The sequence below is a fragment of the Saimiri boliviensis genome, chromosome 1 (genome assembly GCF_048565385.1).
Source record: "Saimiri boliviensis isolate mSaiBol1 chromosome 1, mSaiBol1.pri, whole genome shotgun sequence".
In the NCBI taxonomy this organism is placed as follows: Eukaryota; Metazoa; Chordata; class Mammalia; order Primates; family Cebidae; genus Saimiri; species Saimiri boliviensis.
This window is the reverse complement of record NC_133449.1, coordinates 201,229,234-201,256,878: the sequence shown is the minus strand read 5'-3', so window position 1 is coordinate 201,256,878 and position 27,645 is coordinate 201,229,234. Positions and strand designations below refer to the sequence as shown.

General features: G+C 33.0%; 1 protein-coding gene across 9 annotated transcripts in view; it reads left to right on the top strand.

Annotated features, from left to right (window-relative positions):
* FER (FER tyrosine kinase) overlaps positions 1 to 27,645 on the top strand; it is a 505,234-nt gene that overhangs the window by 226,268 nt on the left and 251,321 nt on the right. For 7 of the 9 annotated variants that reach the window (XM_074382850.1, XM_074382836.1, XM_010339983.3 and 4 more), the window contains 3 exons: positions 7,174 to 7,266; positions 16,347 to 16,550; positions 21,526 to 21,648. In XM_074382850.1, the coding sequence (XP_074238951.1) occupies positions 7,174 to 7,266; positions 16,347 to 16,550; positions 21,526 to 21,648 (420 nt within the window). Of the gene's footprint in view, positions 1 to 7,173; positions 7,267 to 16,346; positions 16,551 to 21,525; positions 21,649 to 27,645 lie in introns of those variants that run through there. The other 2 variants (XM_074382866.1, XM_074382874.1) reach the window with 2 other exon arrangements.

Below are 27,645 nucleotides of genomic sequence, written 5' to 3'. Positions count from 1 at the left end.
TTGAGTACAACCTCAAAGAGAGTAAACAGTTGGATCCATCCAGGGTTGGGTTTTGCCATATGAGTGCACCTAAGAGACAGGATAGCAAGGCAATTTAGTGTATTGGCAAGAGTATCATTGAAAATGATGTAGCATGGTATCTAAGTTAGATAAAGAGAGAAGAAAAGAGAAGAAGATTGATTGGGAGAAAGGAGGAGACTCCAAGACTTAAGAGTTCCAGTGAGATTGAAAAATGGTTACAGCTGGTTGAAAGCAAACTGATGGGATAGGAGATTGTGGCCAAAAAGAGGGGAGCTTTAATTTAGAGCTATTCCATGTGATGATTCCATGTGATGATAGTGTCTAAGAAAAGGCCATGACTGATACAGAGTGGACAAACATGTTTCCCCTCCCACCCCTACAGATTGAAAGCTTTGTGACAGCATCTTTTGTGGTATATTTTGCAGAATATTTTCTCTCCCAAAAGATGCAAGTAGTAATTCATTATTAAGTCTCTGAGACATATTGCATTAATGAATCTATTTAAATTTGTTTAACTGTGCACTTCTAAAATAAAATCTATGGGACTACTGAACCTTTTGTACTATGATCTATTAATAACTATCTAAACTAGGGTTTTCCCATACTTGAGCAGTGGTTTTGTCATATGCTGAAACTGTTAAATTAATGGGAATAAGTGAGAATAATTATCACAACATATGTGTTTAGTTTATGAAGAATGTCTAATCTACATTAATGTATTTCAATATCAAAAGATTTCCTATTAAAATTAAATGTTTCTGAAACCTAAAAATGTAAGTTAGTATATTGTTTTGTTAGTGACCATTGTGATATTTAAGGTTGCTTGTTGAAAATATTACCAGAACCTAAAGTTCAATAACATATATGTATATCTATACATATAAAGTAAAAAAAAAATTATAAATTCCTAAGAAGAAAAGAAAAAGAAAGAAAAGAAAATCTTTGATTAGTAATAGATACTCCAGGAAAGCCTGCTATATGAGTTCTATATAATAGTTACCCACATTGGATTAGTTAAAACGAAAAAGAGTTTATCCACTCATGTTGGATATACACAGAAGTTCAAACCATGTCGTCAAGAATTTGTTTTCATATTTCTCTACTCTATCTTATATTGTATTCACTTCATTTTTAGGCAGGACATACCAATGTCCCATAATGTGACAGTTTCTTTCAGAGAGGCTGAGGGTGGGACAAGCACTCAGAATCTGACTGACTTTTTTCTAAAATGCATCCCCTGATTGGATTTTAATTAGCTGATAATAGAGGTACGATATTATAACCACTATATTTGTTTAGTTAAAATTTTAAATTTTTCTATATTTTTATTAAATCTTAGGATTTTCTTTTAAGTCTTTCCGTTTCTTAATCCATTCTAATAAATAAAATCTTGACTGAGGCCTTGAAACTCTAAATGTTCCCAATTACTAGTTCCAGTAACAAAAGGAGCTCTGAGCAGATAAGAGGATTATTGATGCATGTGCAGTACAAGAATGTTAAACATTAAAACCATTCAGAAACTTTTTAGATAAAGTTGGAAACTTAAAACATTTACAAAAATGAGATATATACTTAGTAGTCTTTATTGTGTCCTTTTGAGGTCCTCTGCAACAAATACAAAACCCATAAAACGAATCTTTCTTATCCCCTGAAAGCTGTGAGTAAAGGAAAACAAAACCCCACAAAATAACCCATCATACTTTTGAGACATTTGGCCTTTAACTTGTTAAATTATTTTCTGAAGAATGTAGCCTTTAACTGTGTAGTAATTGACTGTTGTAGAAAATGGTAGTCAAAATGAAATCTGTAGCTTTTGACAAATTAGTGTTCTTTTTGATGGACTTTTTAGTGAATAACCATAAACTGTGTTTTTGTGTTTTTCTGGTTTATAAATAAAGGAAAGTAAAATGATGACTAGTATTAAATAAATAACTGGCCTTAATGAAAAGCATATGAAATTTATATCCAGTTTGGATATGGAAAGTAACAAGAGACGTCTCCATCATTTCTACCTAGCAACCAAAATAAGCTACAAAATAATAGTTTTTAAAAACCTCATCAGAGAGCTAAGGACAGAAATAGACATAAATAAACCAACATCCAGAAAGTGACAGGCCTTTTATAGGAAAAAATAGACCCATGATTACTTCCATCCTTGGTGGAAGCATATGAGCAGATGAATTCTCAAAAGCTTTTAACAGATTTGTAGCATCAAGTGTAGGCTGATGTGACAGATTAGAATCCAGAGGAGCCTAACTCACAGAGCAAAGCACTATCTACCCACCAGCTTTTACTGCAGTGTTTTCACTGAGTGAAGCAGGAGATCACAGAAGAAAACTTGAGAGAGATACTTCAGATGAAATCCGCAACACATCAGAAAGGTGGTGTGTGAGGTGTGTGTGTTGCGGGGATGAGGAGGAGTTCAGGTAGAAGAACTGAGCACTCTTTTACAAAATAATATAAGAGCCCCTTTCCAAACTGATTCTCTATAAGCTACAAAATAATAGTTTTGTTGATGTTGAAGATGTTGATTTGCTGGCTCTTCACAGTCTAGGGCAATGGCCCACCAAGGCTAGGCAGGGGAATGGGTATTAGAGCTGAAAGTTGTCTTCTTAGGTACATAAAGTAGTGGGTGAGAGCAAAGAGACTTCCCTCCCCCACCCAAGAGGCCGTAAAGCTGGGAGAGATCTATATTTCCTAAAGCTGGTGGATCAGCTTTGAAGCAGAGGGAGGATGCTAGAATCTCATCTTGGCTCAACTCTATTACTAGATGAAGGAAAACTGATCTCTCTCAAAATGTTTGACTGAAGACTGTGGCAGTTGATTTAAACTAAAACTGCAGCAAAGGCTAGACCCAACTAATTAACTGCAGCTCCAGCTCTCCAGCAGCTTGACAAAGAAAGGAGTGGGTATGCCCCTTTCTTGAGGAGAATATTCTTGAATTCATACTCTACTCTTCTGTTATACAAACTGTCTGGCCTGCAATAAAAGACTATACAACACACCAAAAAGTGAGAAATATGACCCACAGCCAAGAAAATAGATGGACTCAGAGGTGGCCCAGATCTTGGAATTATGAGGCATTCGTTAATAAGAATCTAGTGGAGAAGATGGAAAATATATCTGAAAATATGTCTGAAAAGCTGGGAATATTAAGGTGACTGAAGCTGGTAAAATACCTCGATTGCTAGACCTTGAGGTATTTAATTAAATAATACTTTTTACTCGTTATAAAATATTCCTTGTCTCATAATTTATTAATTTAAGGCAAATAGATAAATTTACTGCTGTATTATTATGTCCTTTAATTGTACTAAAAGCAGAATGTTAGTTAAGGTACATTAATAATTTAATTTGTAATAGTTATAATTTTTCATAAAAACAAATTACATGGTTGTTTACTGAGCAAAGTCTGTCTTCTCTTGAGTTGCTAAATCAATGAGATGCTCATCAAGAAGCTGGTCGGTGTACATCTTGTAGTACTGGATGGTTTACAAAAAAACATATTTTGATAGAGGGTTGAATGAATAGGCAGAACACAGAGGATTTTTAGGACAGTGTTGGCTACATGTCATTAAACATTTGTCCAAACCCACAGAATGTACAGTAAAAGCAAACCCTAATGAAAACTATGGACTCTGAGTGATAATGATGTGAAGGTTCTCAGTTGTAACATTGGTTCCACACTGGAGGGGGATGTTTATAATGGATGCTGTGCATTTGTCGGGGCAGAGAACACGAGAAAATCTGTTCCTCTTCCCGCTTGTGATATAAACGTAAAACTGTTCTAGAAAGTAGTCTTAAAAAATATGTTTATCCATTTTGGTTACACATTTGGGAAAAGCACCATGGAACATGAACTGGCTGTTGAATAGGACGGGAGCTAATTATATCCTTCTTCTTGGGTCTTATTTCCCTAGAGACACCTCATTTAAGAAAACAAAAAGAATAATTTAAGACATTTTACAACCTGAATCTCACCAAACTGTATTCTGTTATAATATAGGTTTCCTTAGCATTGTTGTTTTAAACAAGATCTTAATCATTCAGATGTTTCTTTTGTGCATTTGGTGTCTAATTTCATTATTTCGGAAAATGAATACGCTTGACTTAGCAAGGGGGTTGTCTTTTAATAAATATTCTTAAATATGCAAGCATCAAAGGGAAAAGACAGCATGACAAACTGAGTTGCTAGGGAGTGAATATTTCTAAAATGATTTGCTTTTAGTCAGAAACTCTATTGCTAAAATACATCATTTAGAAACTGTTTTGGTACTTAAATTCTGTATTCTGACCTGATGGGAATAGAAACTGTGTATCTTTCATTGTGCCCAGCAAATCAGCATCTTCAAAACCTTAAGTTACTTGTTAACTTATAAATGCATTTTTAAAAATGAAGAACATACTGATATTTACAGTATTTCATTTACATTATGGAGCAATCTATAATGTAGAATTTTTTCAGCAAGCAGTCTTCTCTGGGGTTATAATTTCCCTGTAGTTATTTCTCACAAAAATCCGTCTGAATTTTATGACTGTTTTGCATAAGATACCCCTAAGGTATTTGGCACTGACCCTGGAGTTTGAGCATTAATATTATCTTTTTCTTGATTCTTATTGCCTCCTGATTTTAAAAAGTAGCTGGCTGTTCCTGCAGGGCCAAATAATCACTTTCATTGTTCTGTCCAAGAATGTTATTAGATTGGGTTTATTTACATAAGTCTGTGAGAAATAATATTTGATTTTTGTTTTGAAGACTAATTATTAACAACAACAAAAAAAGTGTTCTTTTTACGATCAGCCTTCTCATTGGTTCATATTCTAAGGGTACCTCAGGTGAACTGTGATTGAGTGCTCTAAGGAAAGTACTGATTGCCAACTTGGTACCATGAAACTCTTTTCTGGGGTTTCCATTAATGATCAATGCATGTATTTATAGCTGTACTTAAACAGCACTTTTGCTGAGCATCTCATCAGAATATTATTTCATAATATCAGGTATTATTTAAAAACATTACCTCTCCATTCACCCCTTCATCAGTCTCCTACTACTTCCATTGTGAGGGAGCCATCCTTTTGCCAGAACTAATTCCTACACCTCCTTTATCTGGAAAAAGCTCTTTGTAGCTTGCCATTACTTGAGATGAGTGAAATGTGTATATTATCTCCAGCCCAGCAGGCCTGCAAGCAAATTTAGGCACTGTATTAATGGCAAGTGAAAGGAAGTTTTTTAAATTTTTATTTTTATTTATTGATTGATTGAGATGGAGTCTTGCTCTGTCATCCAGGCTGGAGTGCAGTGGTACGATCTCGGCTCATTGCAGCCTCTGCTTTCCGGGTTCCAGCAATTCTCCTTCCTCAGCCTCCTGAGTAGCTGGGATTACAGGCATGCGCTACCATGCCCAGATAATTTTTGTATTTTTAGTAGAGATGGGGTTTCACCATGGTGGCCAGGCTGGTCTTGAACTCTCAACCTCGTGATTCGTCCTCCTTGGCCTCCCAAAGTGCTGGGATTACAGGTATGAGCCACCATGCCCAGCCTTAATTTTAATTTTTAAAGTAGCCAGTTGATGCTTTGATATAAAAATCAACCTGTCAATGAACTCAGCATGGAGTGATGTGTTCTTAGGTAGATTGTAACTTAACGCTGATACTAGATATTATGTAGACAGGAACTACATGGCAAGTGAGTTTCATGTTTTATTTGTAGAAATCTGGGCAACAAATGAGCTGGCATTGGTTGGAATGTTTTATTAACCCTATTTGCATTTTGATTATTGCTATATAAAACTTAAGGTCTCATTATTATTTTTGATAATATATTTTTAGGCCTACCTATCTAAAAAGAACCTTCATATGAAAAGGTGTTTTCACTAATTGTATCCCATCCAACACACAATATATTATGTTTTATAACTTAATATAAGGGAGCAATTTTTAAAGTCTTCTTTATCCCATAACTGGACCTATTCATTAGATAATTCTAATCCATTGGGTAATTTTAGTATTACCCACTAGAAAATGTTTTGTTTTGATATTACTGAAGGGTTTTGGGAGAAAGCATGTGGCCAAGAATGTCTACATTTAGTATTACAGAGATATACCTTAGGTATTACAGACAGAAGAAACAGAAGATGTTATTTGTGGCCTGCTTTAGTTGTTTTCCATAAGTAAAATTGGGCATCACTACTGCTGGAAGACATACAGAAATAGTGTGCTTGAGAAAAGGATCACTTTTTCTTTTGCCTGCTGCTGATTAGCAGTTGAAATGTAGTCATCAATGGAAAATTTACAGACCACACACATGCTTTGCTGTTGGTGTCTTTCTTATGTCCCAATTTTGATTTTTTTTTCCTATTTTCCCTCATTTTTTCCATCCTCTTACCTACCCCATTCACTTATGTCTGTAAAATGGATCTAAAGATTTGAAATTTTAGGACAAGTTTTCTTCATTATGATATATGATATTTAGAAATATGCATTTTTGGCAAATAGCAATCTGGATTTCGTAGGTTTGCTGGTAGGTAGGTCTATCATTACCTTCTTAATTTATTTCATCCTCCTCCCACCTGCCTTTCTCCTCATCATCAGGATCATCATGATGGTCATCATCATAATGTGAATCTTAGGGAAACTTCCTAGGTACTGAAGTGAAAGTCACTTTTAAAAAATGTGCTCCGTATACTTTTTTTCCTTTGTGTGTGTGTGTGTGTGTGTGTGTGTGTGTGTGTGTGTGATTATTTTTTCTTATTTGAAATCCCCTCACAACTATAGTGCTATCTGAAAATATGCTATGTTAGGTAGTTTCCTTATACCTTGTGTTCTTTTTTGTGTGTGTTATTTAGTACTTGGTTTTCTGTGAATTTCCTTTGCACTTCTTGTTTTTATCTGCATGAATTCTTTATAAATCTCTATATGAATTTCTATTTTTTTTTTATTCTTTCCCCCAAATCAAGACATTTGTTGAGGGGTTGGTAAAGTAAAATGTCATAGAGTTTATGTGTATTTGGTTATCTTTAATGTCAGGAAGTTCATGTTTTATTTAGTTCGATGACATGATGGATAAACTGTGGATAAGTACCTAAATATATAAATGTATATACCTATTGGATAGTTTACTGTTGCTGAAGCCTTCTTTCTTAATCCCTCCAGGAAAGAAAGGAGAGGCTATCCAAATTTGAATCTATTCGTCATTCAATTGCTGGAATAATTAGGTCTCCAAAATCAGCACTGGGCTCTTCCGCAGTAAGTAGGATTAACTGTCTTTGCTACTGAAAATGGTCATTGTCTAGCTTCTTTCTGATATACTAATGAATGTGTGTGTGTGTGTGTGTGTGTGTGTGTGTGTGTGTACGTATAAATTTGTACTTACAAATGGGAAGATAAGTGCATAATCTTTTTGTGTGCATATCAATCTGTTTATGTATGTGTATAGTAAAACCCTATGTAATATTAACATAGGGAAGATAGAAATAAACTTGAATTATAGGATTTGTATACTACATACAAATGATTATGAGGACTATTTTATGTATTTTGGGGTCTTATTGGGAGAATGGTATAAACAATTCTTTTCTAGTGAAGCATAACATTTTGACAATAAGGATTACTCTCTATATTTTAAAAATACATTTGTTTGTCTGTGCATAGTGGCTCATGCCTATAATCCCAGCACTTTGGGAGTCTCAGGCAGGTGGATCACGAGGTCAGGAGTTCGAGCCCAGCCTGACCAACATGATGAAACCCAGTCTCTACTAAAAATACAAAAATTAGCTGATAGTGGTGGTACATGCCTGTAGTTCCAGTTACTCAGGAGACTGAGGCAGGAGAATAGCTTGAACCCAGGAGGTGGAGGTTGCAGTGAGCTGTGATCATGCCACTACACTCCAGCCTCATGACAGAGCAAGACTCCATCTAAATATATATATATATATATATATATATATATTTATTTATATGTATATTCGTATTTTAAAGAACATTTTGATTATAAAATTGAAATCTGTATGATAGATTAATCATTGAAATGTGGGTTGGACATATCACAGTAGTGCCAGAGTATTAGTAATCTTTAGTAACAGCAGCCAGCTTGGCCATCTCAGATACACATGAACAAGCACACAGAAGCATTTCTCTAAAGCATTAGGTCTTCTAAATATTTAGAGAAGGAGATTTTTTTCCCCTTAAATACAGAGGTACTCCTGTGTATAAACTACCCACAACTACTAGTCTAATTTTGATCCTGATGGATTTACCTATACTGGATATTTCACATAAATAAAATTATACAATATGTGACCTTTTGTATGTAGTTTCTTTCATTTATAATTCTTCCAGGGTTCATTCGTGTTATACAGTGTAATAGTACTTCATTCCTTTTTATGACTGAGTAATATTACGTTATATAGATTTATCACATATTGTTTATTCATGAACGATGGACATTTGGTTGTTTCAGCTTTTTGGCTATTAATGCTGCTATGAACATTCATTTTCATGAGTTTATATGAATATATTTTTTAGTTTTCTTGATTGCGAACCCAGGAGTAGAATTTCTGGGTATATGGTAATTCTCTATTTCAGCTTTTGAGGAACTGCCAAAGTGTTTTTCATAGTAATGATACCATTTTACATTCCTATCAGCAATATATGAATATTTGATTTCTCCACATTTTTGCCAACACTTGTTATTTTCAGTTTTTTCATAATATAGGCATTCTAGTGGGTGTGAAGTAGTATGTTACTGTAGTTTTAATTTCCATTTTCCTAATGACTAATGATGTTGAGCATTTTTTCATGTTCTTATTGGCCACTTATATCTGTTCTTTGGAAATGTGTTTATTACTATTCTTTGCATGTTTTAAAATTGCTTATTTATTGTTGAGTTGTAAGAGTATATACTCTAAAAATAAGCTCCTTATACATATAATCTACAAATATTTTTCCTCACTGTTTGGATTTTTTCCCCCTTTCTTGATAATGTCCTTTAGCATTCTTAAGTTTTTGATTTTGATGAAGAACAATTAATTTTTTCCTTGACCGTGTGTGATTTTGGTGTCCAAAAAAAAAAAAAGTTGTCTAATCCAAGGTTATGTTGATAATTCATTTTCATTCTCTTCTTAGAGTTTTATAGTTTTTAAATTTTTGTATATGGAGTGAGGTACAGGGTCAAATTTATTTCATTTATTTATTGATATTTATTTATTTATTTTGATATGATGTTTCACCATATTGCCCAGGCTGGTGTTGAATTCCTGAGCTCAAGTGATCCTCCCCCTTTGGTCTCCCTAAGAGTTCAAATTCATTCTTTTGCATATGGAAGCATATTTAACTTAAAATCTTTAAAATGCAACAAATATAAATCACTGTTTATGCAAATAAATATACAAAAATTAGAATATTAAAGCATAATTTTAGATAAAATAAAGCAAATGCGTTATAGGTAGTAAAATGAAGTAAGAATTAATCATAATGGTTTTTTTAATTGACATGTTGATTTGCCTGTTTTTAACAGTATCATTAAAATGTAGAGCTCCCTTTAAAGACAGTCTAATGGAACACTTAGATCAACAATCTTGATAGAAGAAAGAACTTAAGGCTTTAGCTGATAGTTGAATTTATTTTTATCTGAATATTGTATTTGATGTCATCAGTTAATATTTATTGTTATGATCAGAATCGTATTTTAATATGTTATATCAGCTACAAGTATGTGCTTTCCTTTCCAGTGTACTAAAGGGATTAAAAACACTATTAGTAGTATCTCAGACAACTGAGACTACATTCACATTAGCTTCTTCCCATCTTAAGGATATTATAATTTTGCATTGAGAACTATTCTTCAGAGACTGCCTCTGAAGCTAAGGCCAGAGGTGTTAAAGCTTACTGCAATCATGAGGGTCCATTTCAATTGAAAGTCTTTTAAATCATATTATGTTTAATGAGATCTGTTCCAGTCATGTCAAGAATATTGTCCCTTCTCTAGGGCCATCTGTCTGCTGCAGAATTTGTATAACGAGCGGCTGAGCAAATCACTTGTTGCGTCTTACAGCCAGTCATGAATGCTAGTTGTATCCCTGATATATCGAGTAAATAATGCCCATCTGATAGTAGTACTCTTTGAAAAAAATTCTTTAAAACAAAAATAGAGCACATTTTGGTCCAAATGATTTGTTCTTTATGTAGATATCAGAAGAATTATTAAATAATTCAACAGCAGTCTCTTTAAAATTCATATACACTGTGTTGGCATAGATGTTATTTTAATTTTGGAATTACTTTGTACTAGAATTTAGAAAATCAAAATACTGGAAAATAAAAATGTGCTTCCTTTTATGTAGAGTAATATTGTAAGTAAGATTTGCTTGCTTGCTTGCTTGCTTGCTTTTTAGAAATGTCATTCAGTTATGTTAAGTTGTACATCAGTTGTAATACAGTGTTATGATGCTTGGCTTCCACCAGCGGCTTAGGGGAATGTAACTATCTTTGCGTATAACATAAACTGCTTGTATTTTTTAGTGTTCTCCTTTGAGTCTAGAAAAGCTGCCTTGTACTTCTTTTAATAAAGGCATGTTGTTAAGTTCAGGTTGAATAGTATACATTTTAAATGTGAGTTGTCTTCTGTTATTCTTAAGGTCTTAATTTACCTCCCTCCCTATTCATTAAGATGTAAAAGAGTGATTAACAAGGAAAAATAAAGTTTTTTTGCGTTATATTACTCTTATACACTGAATTCTGTCATGTTGAGGAAAATTAAATATTATTCTATTAATTGCACATTTTGAATCATTTGCAGTATCACATATAATTTTCTAAAAGGACTTATTGAGACTGATATTCTATAATTTGTACTGTAAAGGAACAAATTTATTGTTCATATGTTTGTTCAGATGCTTAAAACAGGTGACAGAGATCATGTCAGACTGATAGTATAGTTTACATAGGCAATCCCAACTTGATGATAAATGTTTAAATTTACTAAAATATGGTTACATATTGACACAGTGTAATGATATAATAGTATTAGTTTAAATGTGTGATAAAAATATTAGCATTGAATATAGTTAATTGATGAAAATGTGTTATTTATATTGTGGCACATTTTATATGTAAAATATATGAGCTTAAGGAAAGAATATTTGATACTGAAAAAATAAAACTATAGCAAAAATGTGGTAAAGTGATGAAAGAGGATTAGTGAGAGTCACAGGCACAATAGGAAAAGTAACTGGGTAAAAATAATAAAGAGAGAAAAGCATGTCATTACCAATAAAGGATGAGTAAGGGAACTAAAGAAGTCAGCAGTAAAGAAGTTGGAGGAAACCAGAAGGTACTGAAGGAAGCAGAACTGTTAGAAAGAAAGGAAGGTAAAAGAAAATTTTGCTAAAGATAGTGTCTCTTATCAAAAACCCAGGTAGGGGTACAAAAAGACAATCCAGGAAATGGGAAGCTGTGGAAGTAACCTGATAATTGAGTTTGGCTGAGTTGTTTATTTTTGTTTGTTTAATATAAGTTTTAGGAATAATTGTACCCTAATGCTCATCTCTGATTAGCATGTAATTCTGTATAGTTACTATGCTAGAGAACAGTTTTATTATTACCTAAAAACCAAACAAATTTAAATTCTCAAATACTGTAGTACAAAACATTGTTAAGAAATTTATGAATAAGAGTTTTATGGCTAGTTTTATTATAGAATGCAAATATTAGGTAAAGTATGTTTTTGGTTAATGATATCAGTACATGAAAAAATTGCCAATTCAGATTTATTGCTAAAAAATAAGAATTTGTAGAATTATAGCTAGTCATTTAGTGCCAGAGACAGACCACTATTTTAACTTATTTACAGAATACTTCAAACAGGCTAATTCCTGTTTGTCTAGCCTGAACACAAATGATCCTGAGGTATAAATATCCAGAATATCTCATTTTTCATTATTTTAAAATTAGTTCAGTAGATTCAAACTATAATATTTAGAATTTTTTAAAAAACTGGAAGAAAGAACATTATTTTTTATTTTCATTTTTTATTAAACATTCAGTATATCTGTACAACTTTAAAAATTATGTTTACTTATCAAACTAGAAATGGCACAAAATACACTTTCCTACCTATGATTACACTTCCCTTTCACTGAAAATAAGTTTTACGAACATCAGGCACATTCAGTAGATCAGTGTTTCCCATCTTTTGTAAACATTTGATTTTTCATCTCCTCCCAAAATTCCTAAGTGATATATAGCTTTAAAATGAAAGGAGTCTTATGGAATTAAAAAAGAATAAATTTATAGGGCCGAGTGCAGTGGGTCACCCCTGTAATCTAAGCACTTGGAGAGGCTGAGGTGGGCAGATCATGAGGTCAGGAGTTCGAGACCAGCTTGGCTAACATGGTGAAACCCCATCTCTACTACAAGTACAAAAAAATTAACCAGGTGTGGTGGCACGTGCCTGTAATTCCAGCTACTTGGGAGATTGAGGCAGGAGAATCACTTGAACCTAGGAGATGGAGGTTGCAGTGAGCAGAGATTGTGCCATTGCATTCTAGCCTGGGTGACAGGGCAAGACTCCATCTCAAAAATATATAAATAAAAATTTATAGAGATAGGGTCTCACTATATATATATATATTTTTTTTTGGAGACAGAGTTTCGCTCTTGTTACCCAGGCTGGAGTGCAATGGCACGATCTCGGCTCACCGCAACCTCCGCCTCCTGGGTTCAGGCAATTCTCCTGCCTCAATCTCCTGAGTAGCTGGGATTACAGGCACGCGCCACCATGCCCAGCTAATTTTTTGTATTTTTAGTAGAGACGAGGTTTCACTATGTTGACCGGGATGGTCTCGATCTCTTGACCTCGTGATCCACCTGCCTTGGCCTCCCAAAGTGCTGGGATTACAGGCTTGAGCTACCGTGCCCGGCTGGTCTTGAACTCCTGACTTAAGCAGTCTTCCCACCTTGACCTCCCAAAGTACTGTTACAGGCTAGAGCCACTGTGCCCAGCCAAGTCTTAATTCAGTCCTTAGACTGCTTGGTCACGCTACTGACTGAGTCTTACGGAATTTTTGAGAAATATTTAAAATCTTGTGAATTACTCATAGCCACTCCAGTATATTACTAAACTAGATTTGGAATAACTTGTTAGACTATTAAATTCATGTTAATAACTAAATTCACATAAAAATAGACAATTAAATGTCATTTTTATGGTTGTTAAAAATTCAGAATTTAAAAATGTTAGTGTTGAAGTTTTATTTAGATTGTTCAAGCTCAGTAAGAGGTTTACTTGTATATTTCCGATGCTGTTTTATTCTTGTTTTGCTTTTTTCAACATGGATAATTATTTATTGGGTAATTAATTTTAATAGAATCCAGACCAGACTTAAAAAAACAAAACAAAACAAAACAAAAAACCACTTTTTGTTTTTCTTTCTAAAAAGAAACTTACCTTGTTACTCAAATGACTGAGTAAAGATATACAAATCTTCATTACATACTTCAGAATTAGCCTGGACTAAGTAAGGAGAAAAAGTAATCTCTTTTTCTTTCTCCAAGAAAAAATTATTTTCTAGTGCTGCCTCCTTATTGCCTTTTCATTTTAAATAATATCTTTAATTTCACTAATTCCAGTATGTTTTAGCTGAACTATTCTGTGGGAACAAGATCTAGGGAAAATAACTGGCTAAACAGCTAGCTCAATCAATCAGAACTTATTAAATACAGCTTATTAAATGTACTGGATTAATTGTAACCTTTAAAAAGGAGGCTTCCCTTCTACCCCCATATCTTTGGCAAAAAATCTCAGATAATTTACCAAAGAAGAAAAACCTGTCTCCTGAGGCTGAGAAAGATGGGAATATTTGAAGTAAAAAGCTTCCTTTCATCTGGGATGTCATTATGATAGGCTCCTGGGATATTGCGTTTTGTTGCTGATACATCTTACGTATATTATTATCAAGCTTGTAAAATTGTATTGGAATTTTATTGAAATCATATTGATAAAAATATTCCTTCCAGTGCTTCCAGACAAGCCTTTGAAAGACCTGATATACCCAGGCAAGGGATATGTGTGACTTTTCCCTGTGTATGTGTATGTATACACACATACACTCATAGTAAGTTCAGCCTACATTTCATAATGTCATATAGGGGATGAGGAATAACAGATTTTTTAGTTTCCCTTCCTATCCCAAAGAAACTAAGAAGCCTATAGAACTGAAGTGTGATCTTTATGAGATAGCAATATAAGTTCCTTACTATTCAGTTTTTTTAAAAACGTAGCAAAACTCAGATACTTTATCCCAAACATATATGACTTCCCCCCCACCAAACATTCTTCATCATATGCTTAAATGAATTTCGTGGAGTACTGGCTGAGCTTTTGTACTTCATATACCTAAACTGTAATTAGTTCATCAAACTCTGCATTCTCCCAGTTGGAAATAAATGCAACTTTGGAAGGATAGGTTGGCTAAGACAAGAAATCAACATGTAGTATCCTTGTTTGGGATACTTTCCTGCTATTTAGACCTTTTTGAGAAACAGTGATAAAAATCAGTCCTTTGCAAAGATGTTGCATCAAATTTCTTATATTCAGTAATAACTTTTGAATAAATAAGCACTTTTGCTATTGGTGAGACAGAAATGTTTCTATCATAGTAAAAATTTCAGGATTTACTATAATTAGATGTACTGTGATAAAATTTTAAAATAAAATTTTTGATTCTAAAAACAAAACATTTGATTTTTTAATAACTTCTTTAATAATTGTAAATTATTAGTATACATAGAAACGTTAATTTCATGTAGATCATGTGTTTGTTTTTAAAAGCAATATTCTTTTACTTCATATAGTTGTGGTTAGTTCTTTAGATAGTTTGTTCTTTAAAAAAATATTTGGGAATACATTAAAACATTTTTTGAAATAAACTATCGTTTTATAAATATAATGTAATAATATTTATCATAGTTTGCAGAGAAATCAAAAGACTTAGTTTACCAAAATTTCCATGTATAGTCACAACCTAAATATATTTTAAAAATTTAAAAATGTTACTTAATACAAGTGGAAGGAGTAAGAATCAGAATGTGAACTCTTCTTTGAGGTCTGTTTGGGACTTTTCAAGTTTTGTTTTGTTCTTTTAACTAACAGAATGGGTTTTGGATAATATGAAATAGAACTTTGAGCAGTAAGTTTTGAGCCTCTTCAGTAGTACAATACAATGAAGGCTATGTTCAAAACTATTTTTTACTTACTACAAAATTGCTATACTTTGGCCCTACATAGAATTTATATCAGCCTGTAAAACTTCATATATGAATATTTGTTTTTCATTTATTATTCTGATTTTTCCAATTTATAAATTACTTTCTCATGAGGCATTGTCCATATTGTATTTTGAGAACCTTAAAAGTTAGTGCAAAATATTACACCTTATCCACAGAATACTGTCTATCTGGGACAGTTTAGTTCCTGTGTGCCATAAAAACAACAGTAACAACAACAACATTTTTAATTGTAATCAGAAAATGTGTAATTTAATCTAGTATCAGCACATTACAAGGAAATACAGTCATCTCTTAATTATCTTTGCCTTGGTGGTAGCATTTGGCCTCTTAAAATAACAGATAATTTGCTTTCCCTGCCATGCTCATGGTTTATAACCCTTCCTTATTTTTGCCATGTGTTTGTAATTGCATGTTGGTGGTTTTCAGTGATGCTGTCTCTCCCAGGGCTTTATCTATCATTGCTGTGTAGAAGCAGGACCAGCTAGGTGGCAGAGGTTAAGTCAGGTGTGTGAAGATAAGGACAGGAAGGCACAGCAGCAAGGCAGCATCAAATAAAACCTGAGATAGTGTTCCTGGAACATTTGACACTGCTCACAACCTCTGTGATCAAGAGTTAATTATATAAAAAAGAAATAACTCAGCTTTTCATTTACATAAAAATTAAGTTGTTTTGTGATACACTTCTCTGTTATTTCCCTGTTTCTTCATAATTTCTCTGGTTGATAAAATTTAATATATAGATTTATTTTAGGACATGGTGAATAAAATTGTCCATGCTAACTCTAAATGCTAATATTGTATCTACCTTTGCATGATAGATAAAACAAAGTATTGAAGCATATGTATTTGTGGTAAACTTAAGTACCAGTACTTCAAAAGATATTTTCTTTAGCAATTATGAATGTTTTAGGTTCATCATATAACTTTTAATTGGTCAATTAAAGGAACATTTGTAAGAAGCCTTTATATTTGCTGTGAATTTTATTAGAAAATAGTATTTTCTCTAATTTAGTTTTTTTTTTTTTTAATATTTGTTTAAGTTTTCTGATATGATCTGCATCAGTGAGAAGCCTCTGGCAGAACAGGACTGGTACCATGGTGCAATTCCCAGAATAGAAGCTCAAGAACTGTTAAAACAACAAGGAGACTTCTTGGTGCGAGAGAGTCATGGGAAACCTGGTGAATATGTCCTTTCTGTATTTTCTGATGGACAGAGGAGACATTTTATCATACAATATGTTGATGTACGTTTCCAGTTTAGTTCATATGTATATTTTGATGTAGTTCATTTAAAATTATATTAAAATAATGAATAGTTTGTGATGAATGTCTGCAAAACGTGAAATTTAGCACTTATTTTTTTCCTGAATTTCTTAAATACAGTACTTCAAAATTTACTAACAGTTAAATACTTTTAAAGAAACATGTATTTAGTAATATTTTAAGTTAAAATAGTGTTTATAAAACCAAAATGTATAGCTATTTAAAATATATTGTTAAATTTGAACGTTAAATATATTTCAAATTAAAACTTGAAACAATGTGATTATCATAAATTTTTTTTTCAGGAAAAATTTAAGTTTATGAAACTTGTACTTTTGAAATTGGAGCTTCAAATTGCTTTCAGAATGGTGCCATGAAACAATTTTAAGAAATTTTTTACCCAATAGTGATAATGAAATTTCTTAATGAATGGGATGATTATTGAATTGGCTTTTTGAGTCATTAAAGATTAAGGTTTTTTTTTCTCTTCTTTTCTTTTTATTCTTTTAATTACCATTTTATTCCCTTTCTTATAATTAGTGTGGTCCAAGTTACCAACCCTCCCTTTTGGTTTGTGCTTTTTGTATGCTATTATGTAAAGACATCCTTTTAAATTTTCCTTAAGAAGTCTTACTCATTCATTTCATATTTAAATGGAATTTTTACTATCTTTATGTGAGATAGGAAGTAAATATTATTTTCAAAATATAGATATCTGATTTTTATTGAATTTGTCAATTTCTACAACAACTCATACTTTTGTTTCTGTATTGTAGAGTCATTTTGAAATAAGTGATTTTATGTAGTTTTTATTCTTTTATATATAAGCTGTTTATTGGCATTAATAATAAATAGAAATTAATGAAGAATTAAAAATAATCTATTAACATTGATTATTCTAAAGGTAATTTATTTTTTGAAATTTATTTAAGTATTGCTAAACTACTTTCTTCTGTTACATTTCTTTATTGAGCCTTAAACAGACGAAGCGTAATTTCAGAATTTAACTTTACCCACTAAGGTATTTCAATGTTTTTGGCACATGAAGGAATTGATGCCTCTATTTGTTTTCCATTCCCATCATTTCAAATGGCATGCATTTTCAAGTGCTATCTGAAGGATTTCAGTTTATGTCTAGAGACTTGTGTGATACTAATTGCCTTACAAAAAATTGAACCATGATCATTAGATGAAGCTGAGGGCTTAGATAACTCAGTAACAGGTATATGTACACACACGCAAACACACACATGTGCGCACACACATGCACATGCACCTCTTACTAAGATATATATCTATATATCTAATATATCTCTACATTTCTTTTTGGGCTGACAATTCACATACCATACAGTTAATCAATTTAAAGTGTAGGATTCAGTGGCATTTAGTACATTTACATCTAGTAATTATAGCTAAATGAAAGTAGATACCATCTAATGGGTTAAAAGGAATATATCCATTAAAGTATTTCCACTATCATAATGTTCACATTATTTGTTAATTTTGCATAGTATTCAGACCTCAACTTGATAATCGTTTTTTCCCCACATTCATACATCTAACCTACTGTTTGGGAAACTATGCAGTTTCTAATAGTGTGCCATTTTTTTATTTCCTTGGCAAATTCTTTCTGTACTTTATATATATATATATACCTTTAGGTTATGAATGTAAATAACCTACCCTGTTACAATTTGTGACCATGTTGGCAATATTTATTACATGGTATGAGAATTGTAGAAGGAAAGATTGTAGGTAAAATATAAACTTGTTAATCACAACTTATATGAATGTTTCATTTTATTTTCCAGGCTCTAAATGTAACTATTTTTGAAATATACATTATGTTAGACTGAAACATTTATCTTTTTTATCACTTCCAGTTTAAAATTTAATTATAAAAATTTAAATCAGCATTCTTCCTAGAAACAAAAAGTAAAGGAATGACTTGCAAATTATTGCTTGTTTTTAATATTCACGTTTTGTTTTAAGTGGCTAAAATGAACAGTATATGCTAAAAATAAGATGTCATAAGTTCTCCTTTGATGGTTTTATCTGGTTTCCTTCTGTCACTGAAATTTTTCAAATATCTCTGTTAAAGATGAGAACATTTGTTTTTCAGTAAATGCCTCAGATTTTCTGCTGCCTAATTTTATCCTAGTGAGTTTTTGCTATACAATGTTGAGCTCCTCAAGCAGTTGCAAACAGTTTAAGATGATACTGACAGCTTTCATTCTTTTTTATTCTGTAGGTGAATCCTCCATGAGCTAAAATTATTCTATTTATTTTCTCATATACCTGTTGCCTATAAGGGGTCAATAAATGGGGGAATTCATTAACATATTTAATGAGTACCTATTGTATTCTAATGAAGGAGTTTATATTATAGAAGCTGTAAACTAATGAGGCAACAAGTGTTCTAAGAGAGGAGGATATAAAGTAATACAAGATTTTAGAAGAGGGAAAATATTAAATAGTAGATCAATTTAAAAAAACACTGAATTTGGAGACAGAACACTTGGCTTTCAGTCCCAGCTCTGTCCTTACTTATTCTTTGGTCTAGGAAATAAAGGGGGTTTATTTCTTAAAGAGTTTTTGTGAGAATCAAATCAGTGAATACATACTTTGCAGGATGTGAAATTAAATAAACCAGTAAGGCAGTGTAGAAATGTGCACTGAAGGCCGGGCGCGGTGGCTCAAGCCTGTAATCCCAGCACTTTGGGAGGCCGAGGTGGGTGGATCACGAGGTCAAGAGATCGAGACCATCCTGGGCACATGGTGAAACCCCGTCTCTACTAAAAATACAAAAAATTAGCTGGGCATGGTGGTGCGTGCCTGTAATCCCAGCTACTCAGGAGGCTGAGGCAGGAGAATTGCCTGAACCCAGGAGGCGGAGGTTGTGGTGAGCCGAGATCGCACCATTGCACTCCAGCCTGGGTAACAAGAGCGAAACTCCGTCTCAAAAAAAAAAAAAAAAAAAAAAAAGAAATGTGCACTGAAGACATTGAATATAACATTTAATACAAAATACTAATACACATTTCTCAAAAAAGCTGTGCAAATGGCTAATAGGTATTATGAAAAATGCTCAGTGTCACTAATCATCAGAAAATTACAAATTAAAACCCCAGTAAGTTATCATTTTATCCCAGTTAGAATGGCTACTATTAAAAAGACAAAAAATAGTGCAGGCAAGGATGTGGAGAAAGGGGAACTCTTATACACTGTCGGTGGGAATGTAAATTAGTAAATTCTTATGGAAATCAGTATGGAGATTTCCCAAAAAGCTAAAATAGAACTGCCATATGATCCAGCAATCCCCCTACTGGCTATTTATCCAAAGGAAAGTAAATCAGTATACCAAAGGGATACCTGTACTCCTATGCTTATTGTAGTACTATTCACAGTAGCGAAGATAGGAATCAATCTAAATGTCCATTAACATTTATTATTTGTCTGGTGATTTGATAATTGAGTGTGTGCCAGTACACGTACCATATACTGGGTAAAGTGGTTTGCATGTTAATACTTATTCAACTCATACTGTTACTCTGTGAGGAGATACAAGTATTATCTCTGTTTCACTAATTAACAAGCTGAGAAACTGAGTGATCTTGCTCAGTGTTTTACACATTTAGAACATATATTATTAGAAATAGAAATATATTAGTACCTATAGTGTGAAATGTTCTTAAGCATCAGTGCTAATATATCATAGGATGTCTGCCTACTATGTACAAAAGTTCTTTAGGCAACGTATTAACAACTGCTTTGAACTGACTGAAACACTAGCTTCCTTGAGTTGACTTATACTCCATAGTTAAATATTAAAGAATACTAATGAGAGTTTGTTCATCACTCGATGAAACAGACATATTCATTTAAAAAGTTTTATATAAATTAAATTTTGATACATTGAATCTTTTTTATTTTATAGTATGGAAAAAGAGCTTTGAGTTTTTAAAGTTTAAAATGGGAAAGTAATCTTCCAGTAATGCAAATAACATTGAAATTCAGACAGTTTTAAACATTCTTATTTCTTCACAGTGTTTACTTAAAATGGGGGTACTCCCATATGTGTATCTGTATATATCTCCTGGTATGAGAACTATCAGTTGGAAGCTCTTGTTACATTGCATTGCAATGCTTCTTGCATTAAAAAATATGGCCAATAGGATATTTTTGATTTGCCAGGTTTATTGCTGTCAATTTATCCATATGATAACCTACCCATAGGCCAATCTGAAATATGAAAACAAGAGAAAAGAGGTCTTGGAGGAGTTTGGGAAAATGGCAGCTTACCTGGTGATATGCAGTTAAAAAGTATTAAGATTTGAGCATGTTGTTATCTGCAGTTTTGTCACTGGTGCATCTTATTTCATCATCAAAGATGTATGAATGAGTGTTTTTGGTAATGAATAATAAATGAGTACTCCACTAAAGAAAGCAAACTAATGTTGTATCAACAAATAGAAAATAAATGATCAGATGTATTAAAATATTTACCATCAGATTGGATATCCTTCCTTATACTTTTGGCATTATTTTTGATATTGAAAGTTTTTTCAAATGGAACACATATGTAGACATGTGTAAACTTGTATCTTGTCTGTTAACTGAGGTGTATCCCATGCTTTCTTTTCTGTGGTTAGCATTTTAGCAAAATGGGTTTCAGGTCTGTTTGTTAGATTTTTTTATTTTTCAACAATTTGATTTAGATTTAAACATTGTGAAAATTAATTTATCTGGCACAAGGTAGAATTTTAAAACATGTCAGTTTTATTTATTTATATTTTTATCATCTTAACTATTTTTAAATGTATAGTTCAATAGTGTTAAGTATATTCATGTTGTGGTATAAGTATAGTTTTTAAAGCATGGAATCTATCAATGAACATAGCCTTTCTACAGCAGTGTCTTCATATTTCTTCTACCTTATTGTTTTCTCTCCAGAACATGTATCGATTCGAGGGCACTGGGTTTTCAAACATTCCTCAACTTATAGATCATCACTATACAACGAAACAGGTCATCACTAAGAAATCGGGTGTAGTTCTGCTGAATCCTATTCCTAAGGTAAGTGCACATATACTTTTTTCTATGTTTGTTGTAAAAGAATTCTTGGTGAGTTAACATTTCCAACAGTAAATAAAGTTCTTAGATTATTTGCTAGTTTCAGAAAAAAAAAAAAAAGTTTTGTTTTTGTTTTTCTGGCTTTTGTTACTAATACAATTGAAACATGAAATTTCTTTGATTTTATTAAGGCGGGCTGCTTTCTTATTCAGTATTTGCTAGTATACAAATAGCTTGTTTTTTTCTCTCTCTTTGCTAGTTTTTCTTCAAAGACTTGAGGCTTTTCTTCACTTTATGAGGTTCATACTTTGAAAGGTTCAGGTTATAAAAGATTCCAAGTTGTAGAATCAAAGAAAATGTCCAGCAATTAGGAATAAATTAGAGTTTAAGTTTGGGATGCTACATTTACAATGTATTATAAGATATTGGAACTATTAAAAACTTGACTACTCTTCACAGAAGCAGTAAATCAGAGCTTGTCTATGTGGAGTCAGGTAGTTGGATAAGAGATTATCTTAAGTCATTTTTACCTCTAAGATCTATCACAGAAAACACTACTTTCATGTGCTTTACAAGATTTGTTCAATAGCAAATGGGTATGTGGAAGGTTTGTGTTTTAAAGATAAAATCTTTGGGACTTAAACCAAAGTGGAACAATGGAGCTGACTTAGTTTCTGAGCACTTTTGATGTTTCAGGTGTTGGGTTTGTATTGGCAAGAGCTCTTTCCTTTCAGGACTGTCTAATATGAAGAACGGAATAGAAATAGGAAAACCATACAACTTGGTAGATTAATATTTGTTGATATGACTTTTATACATATAGGTATTGCTTTTAATTTGAAGTAAGTTCCAGTTCCAAGAATGCTGGTACATAGTCCAGATTTAGCAATTTGGAAATTTAAAAAACAATCATTTTATTTTCCATTTTTCATCTGGGAAATAATGTCTATATATGTACTTTTATTATATTACTGAATTTTCACTGAGAGGATGACCTTTAATACTTCTCTCACAGAAGATTTTGACAGTTTGTTAAACATTCTAATTCTCTGGCTAAGGAACTGGCTCTTCAACAATTTTCTAGAATTATGAAATTGGCTTATTTTTTGTTAATGCTTTTCTATTCATTTTCTACCCTTAAAAAATTATTCTACCCCAAAAACCATAAAAAATTATTCTTCATTCTGAAATAGGTTGTCACATTTTTTCTAAAGCAAATATATATATATTAAAAAGTGTTAAGATTTGAGCATGTTGATATCTGAAGTTTTGTCACTGGTGCGTCTTAATTTTTCATCAAAGATGGATGAATCACTGTTTTTGGTAATGGATAACAAATGACTACTCCACTAAAGAAAGCAAACTAATGCTGTACCAATAAGGCAGAATAAATATGAAGGCATTGCTTTAGAAAGACTACATTCATTGATAAATTTAAATTCCATTCTTAAGAAAAACTGTGATTATACAACAACATGAATATGCTTAACACTACTGAACTATATGTTTAAAAATGGTTACGATGATAAAAATATAAACAGATAAATGAAACTCTGACATGTTTGAAAATTCTACCTTGTGCCTGATGAATTAATTTTCAGTGTTTATATCTAATTTAAATTGTTGCAAAATAAAAAAATTAACAGATTTTTATGTGTGTGTGTATATATATATATATATATGTCTTCTAATATTTCCTCTTTTATCTCTAAATGAATGTGATTGTTATAGAATTTTAAGTCATTTACTCTTTAGTCAGTGTGATCCAGTCTCATGGCTTTATTTACTATTTATACATCAACAATTTGCGAATTTATATTTCTAACTCAGATTTCTCTTTTCCAGAACTCAAATTGTTCTTTCTACGTCAAACTGAGCTTATCACTTTTAACTGCAAAATGTGTTATTTCTTTTTAAATAAATGATACCACTGAATACCCTACTTCTCAAGTCATAAATTAAGGGGTCATCTTTGACGTCTCTTCTTCATCACTGCTCTCCCTCTAGCACTCTAGGTTACAATTAAGTATACATCCCTTAAAAATACAAAAATTAGCTGAGGGCAGTGGCACATGCCTGTAGTCCCAGCTACTTGGGGGGCTGAGGTGGGAGGATTGCTTGAGCCTGAGGAGTTGAGGCTGTAGTGAGCTATGATTGTGCCACTGCACTCCAGCCTAGGCAGAGTGAGACCCTGTCTCTAAATAAAGAGTTTTGTGTGCTTAATTATTCATGTGGAAGTATGAAAGTCCATACTTATTTTAACAAAATTATACAAATAGGAATTCAGAGACACTGATATCCCATTTCACAAGCTAACCAAATATCTGCATTTGCTACAGGCTTATTAGCCAAGTCTAAATTGGGAGACCAAATCCATTAAAGAAAGAAGTAACAATGCAGATATGAGTTTGAATAGGAATACAGAATTTCAAATAAAGCTATACTCATTACAATATAAAATTTTCTATAAAACCTTAATAATAGATTCTTTGGACTATTATATGGTTAATTAATATTTTTCCAACTCCCAACACTTTGGAGTCAATTATCTCATCATCTGATAGAACTAGCTATGAAAATAAGTATCTGCTGGATGCTGTAGAAGTTTAAAAGGTTATATATGATTGTTTTATGAGGTAGAAGTTTAATGTATATCTGGCTATTAACCTAATCGAAAGTACTGGTATTTGAAATATGCAAATCATTATCTCAGTTTGTTGTAAATGTTATACACTAGATTTAAAGGATCATGTTACTTTTTAAATAGAAAATCACCAAGCAGAAGCTGTGAGTTAGATAATTTTCAGCTATGAGTACATAACAAATTGATATGGATATTGTTATAGTGATAGTGTCTGTTATATATCTTCCTTTGAGTTATTTGTACTCTTATAACTGAATCTATTTCTTAATTTATGTAAGAAGTTAATATCTTTGATTATATAAGTATAATGTATCATAAAATATTTAATTTCTATCTTGCTGGACTTCATTTTTAGCCTGCATAAAGAATTCCACTTTGGTTTCATTGAAGTTTCTATTTCCCATTTATTTTTCTTCCCATTTATCTTTGCTCTTACCCATAAAAATATAAATTTATCATCATGATGCCTAACTTGAGGACAGAATCGCCAAAGCAATCTCTAACTTATCTTCATATTTTTATGTGTATTCACTCAGAGATACAGAAAACGAGACGGAATTAAATTAACTTTCTCACTATATTAAAACTAGTGGGTGCCTGAGCCACCCATCCCTCTCCCTGATTTTTTCTATACTATCTCCAAAGCTTTTGTAAAGATATGGAAGATGGAATAGATTATTGTAAAGAGGGATTATTAATCACCCATTATCATCATTCTTGTATTAGCAAACACCTTGGACATGTATATGACCTGTTCTTTACTTAAGTCAGTTTCAACTCAAATGTCACTTCATCAGAGAGGCCATCTCTGACTACTATGTATAAAATAACACGTCAAACCCTTTTGCTTCTCCTTCCTCTGCCTTTATTTCTATTCATCATGGTTACGTTTAAGTGACATTATATTATATGATGTATTTTTTTTAAATCATTTTTCCCTCCCTCAACTGAAATAACTTCCACAGGGCCACAACTGTATTTAACAATTAGTGTAGCGTATTTTCAGTGTCTTGAAAAAGTGCTGACCCAGAGTGATGTTCAATAAATATTTGTTGAAGGATTGAATTCACTGAGCAATTGCTACGAGCCCAGGTAATTGCTGAGCTTTTGATATGCGTTTTCTCACTTAACCTCACATATTCCTATAAAATATTAATAAAAATTGTTAACCTCATTAATAAAAATTGTTAACATTAATAAAAATTGTTAACTGTTATTGTTGCTGTTATTACTATGCAATATTATGAATGAAGAGCTAAAGATTAAAATGGTTAATGAATTCCCCCCAAAAAAACAGAATTAATAAGCGGCAGACCTGGGGTTTGAACCCACATTTTTTTTTTTTTTTTTTTAAGATGGAGTCTTGCTTTCTTGCCAGGCTGTAGTGCAGTGGCACAATCTTGGATCACTGCAACCTTCGCCTCGCAGGTTCAAGAGATTCCCTGTCCCAGTCTCCCAAGTAGCTGGGACTAGAGGTGTGCGCCACCACGCCCGGCTAATTTTTTGGATTTTTGTGGAGACGGGGTTTCACCATGTTGACCAGGATGGTCTCGATCTCCTGACCTCATGATCCACCATCTTGGCCTCCCAAAGTACTGGGATTACAAGCGTGAGCCACTGTACCCGGCCTGAGCCTACATTCTTAACCACTATCTATTTGTCTAGATTGTAGAGTCAAGACTTTACAGGTGAAAATAAACTGTTAATTTTAATTAATAGGAATGTGAGTTTAAGGAAGTCTCTTTCATTCTATAAAATGTTAACTTGAATGAGATTTTAACATATCAAAAACTATTCGTTTCTATAAAAAGAAAAATTATTGAACAGTAATATTGGATAGGCAAAGCTGACATTTGAGCTAAAATATAGGGATTGGTCAAATACTTAAGAAAGACATCTAGTTTAATATTTAAATGGCACTTGTAGAAGTTATTTGCTTTGTTAAGTTTAGTATTTCTCTTTTTTTTTTTTTTTTGCATTTTAGGTTTTCGGGTACATGTGAAGAACATGCAAGATTGTTGCATAGGTACACACATGGCAGTGTGATTTGCTGCCTTCCTCCCCATCATCTATATCTGGCATTTCTCCCCATGCTCTCTCTCCCCAACTCCCCATCCCCCACTGTCCCTCCCCTTTTTCCCCCCAACAGACCCCAGTGTGTGATGCTCCCCTCCCTGTGTCCATGTGTTCTCATTGTTCAACACTCGCCTATGAATGAGAACATGCGGTGTTTCTTAATATTTAGATGTTTTAAAGAAAGAAACCTTTTTCTGAATGGAAAGTAAAGCAAAAAGTTATGATTAAATGTAGATTAGGCTGGGTGTAGTGGCTTGTGCCTATAATCCCAGCACTTTGGGAGGCTGAGATGGGTGGATCACTTGAGGTAAGGAGTTTGAGACCAACCTGGCCAACCTAGTGAAACCCTGTCTCTACCAGAAATACAAAAATTAGCCAGGCATGGTGGCACACACCTGTAATCCCAGCTACTTGGGAGGCTAAGGCAGAAGAATCACTTGAACCTGGGAGGCAGAGGTTGCAGTGAGCCAAGATCGTGCCACTGCACTCCAGCTTGGGTGACAAAGTGAAATTCTATGTCAAAAAAAAAAAATATATGTACATTAGATAGGCAGAGTGCAATAAATTTGAACCTTAGGCAACCAGCTTAAATTCAATAATTGTAATTGTAGCTTTTTACCAGAAATGTCATATAGATTGTCAGTATATTACAGTCAGATTTGTGAGACGAGAGTAAGTCTCTCTATGTCTGAAACTACTAACTTGTCCTTGGAAGACAGGTTCATGACAACAACATTCATGATCATCCAGAAACTATGCTTTAAATTAAGTGCACTGTTCATATTGTTAGTTTTAGATGATTTGAAGACTATTTTATCTTTATATTGTACTTTAGGTTTTGGGTACATGTGCAGAACATGCAGGATTGTTTCATAAATACACACATGGCAAGGTGGTTTGCTGCCTCCATCCCCCCGTCGCCTATATGTGGCATTTCTCCTGATGTCATCCCTCCCCAACCTCCACACCCGCCACTATTCCTCCCCTAGCGCCCCCAAGGGACCCCAGTGTGTTATGCTCCCCTCACTGTGTCCATGTATTCTGATTGTTTGACACCCACCTATGAGTGAGAAAATGCAGTGTTTAATTTTCTGTTCTTGTGTCAGACTGCTGAGAAAGATGGTTTCCAGATTCATCCATGTCCCTGCAAAGGACACAAACTCATCGTTTTTTTATGGCTGCATAGTATTCCATGGTGTATATGTGCCACATTTTCCTAGTCCAGTGTATCACCAGTGGGCATTTGGGTTGGTTCCAGGTCTTTGCTATCATAACAGTGC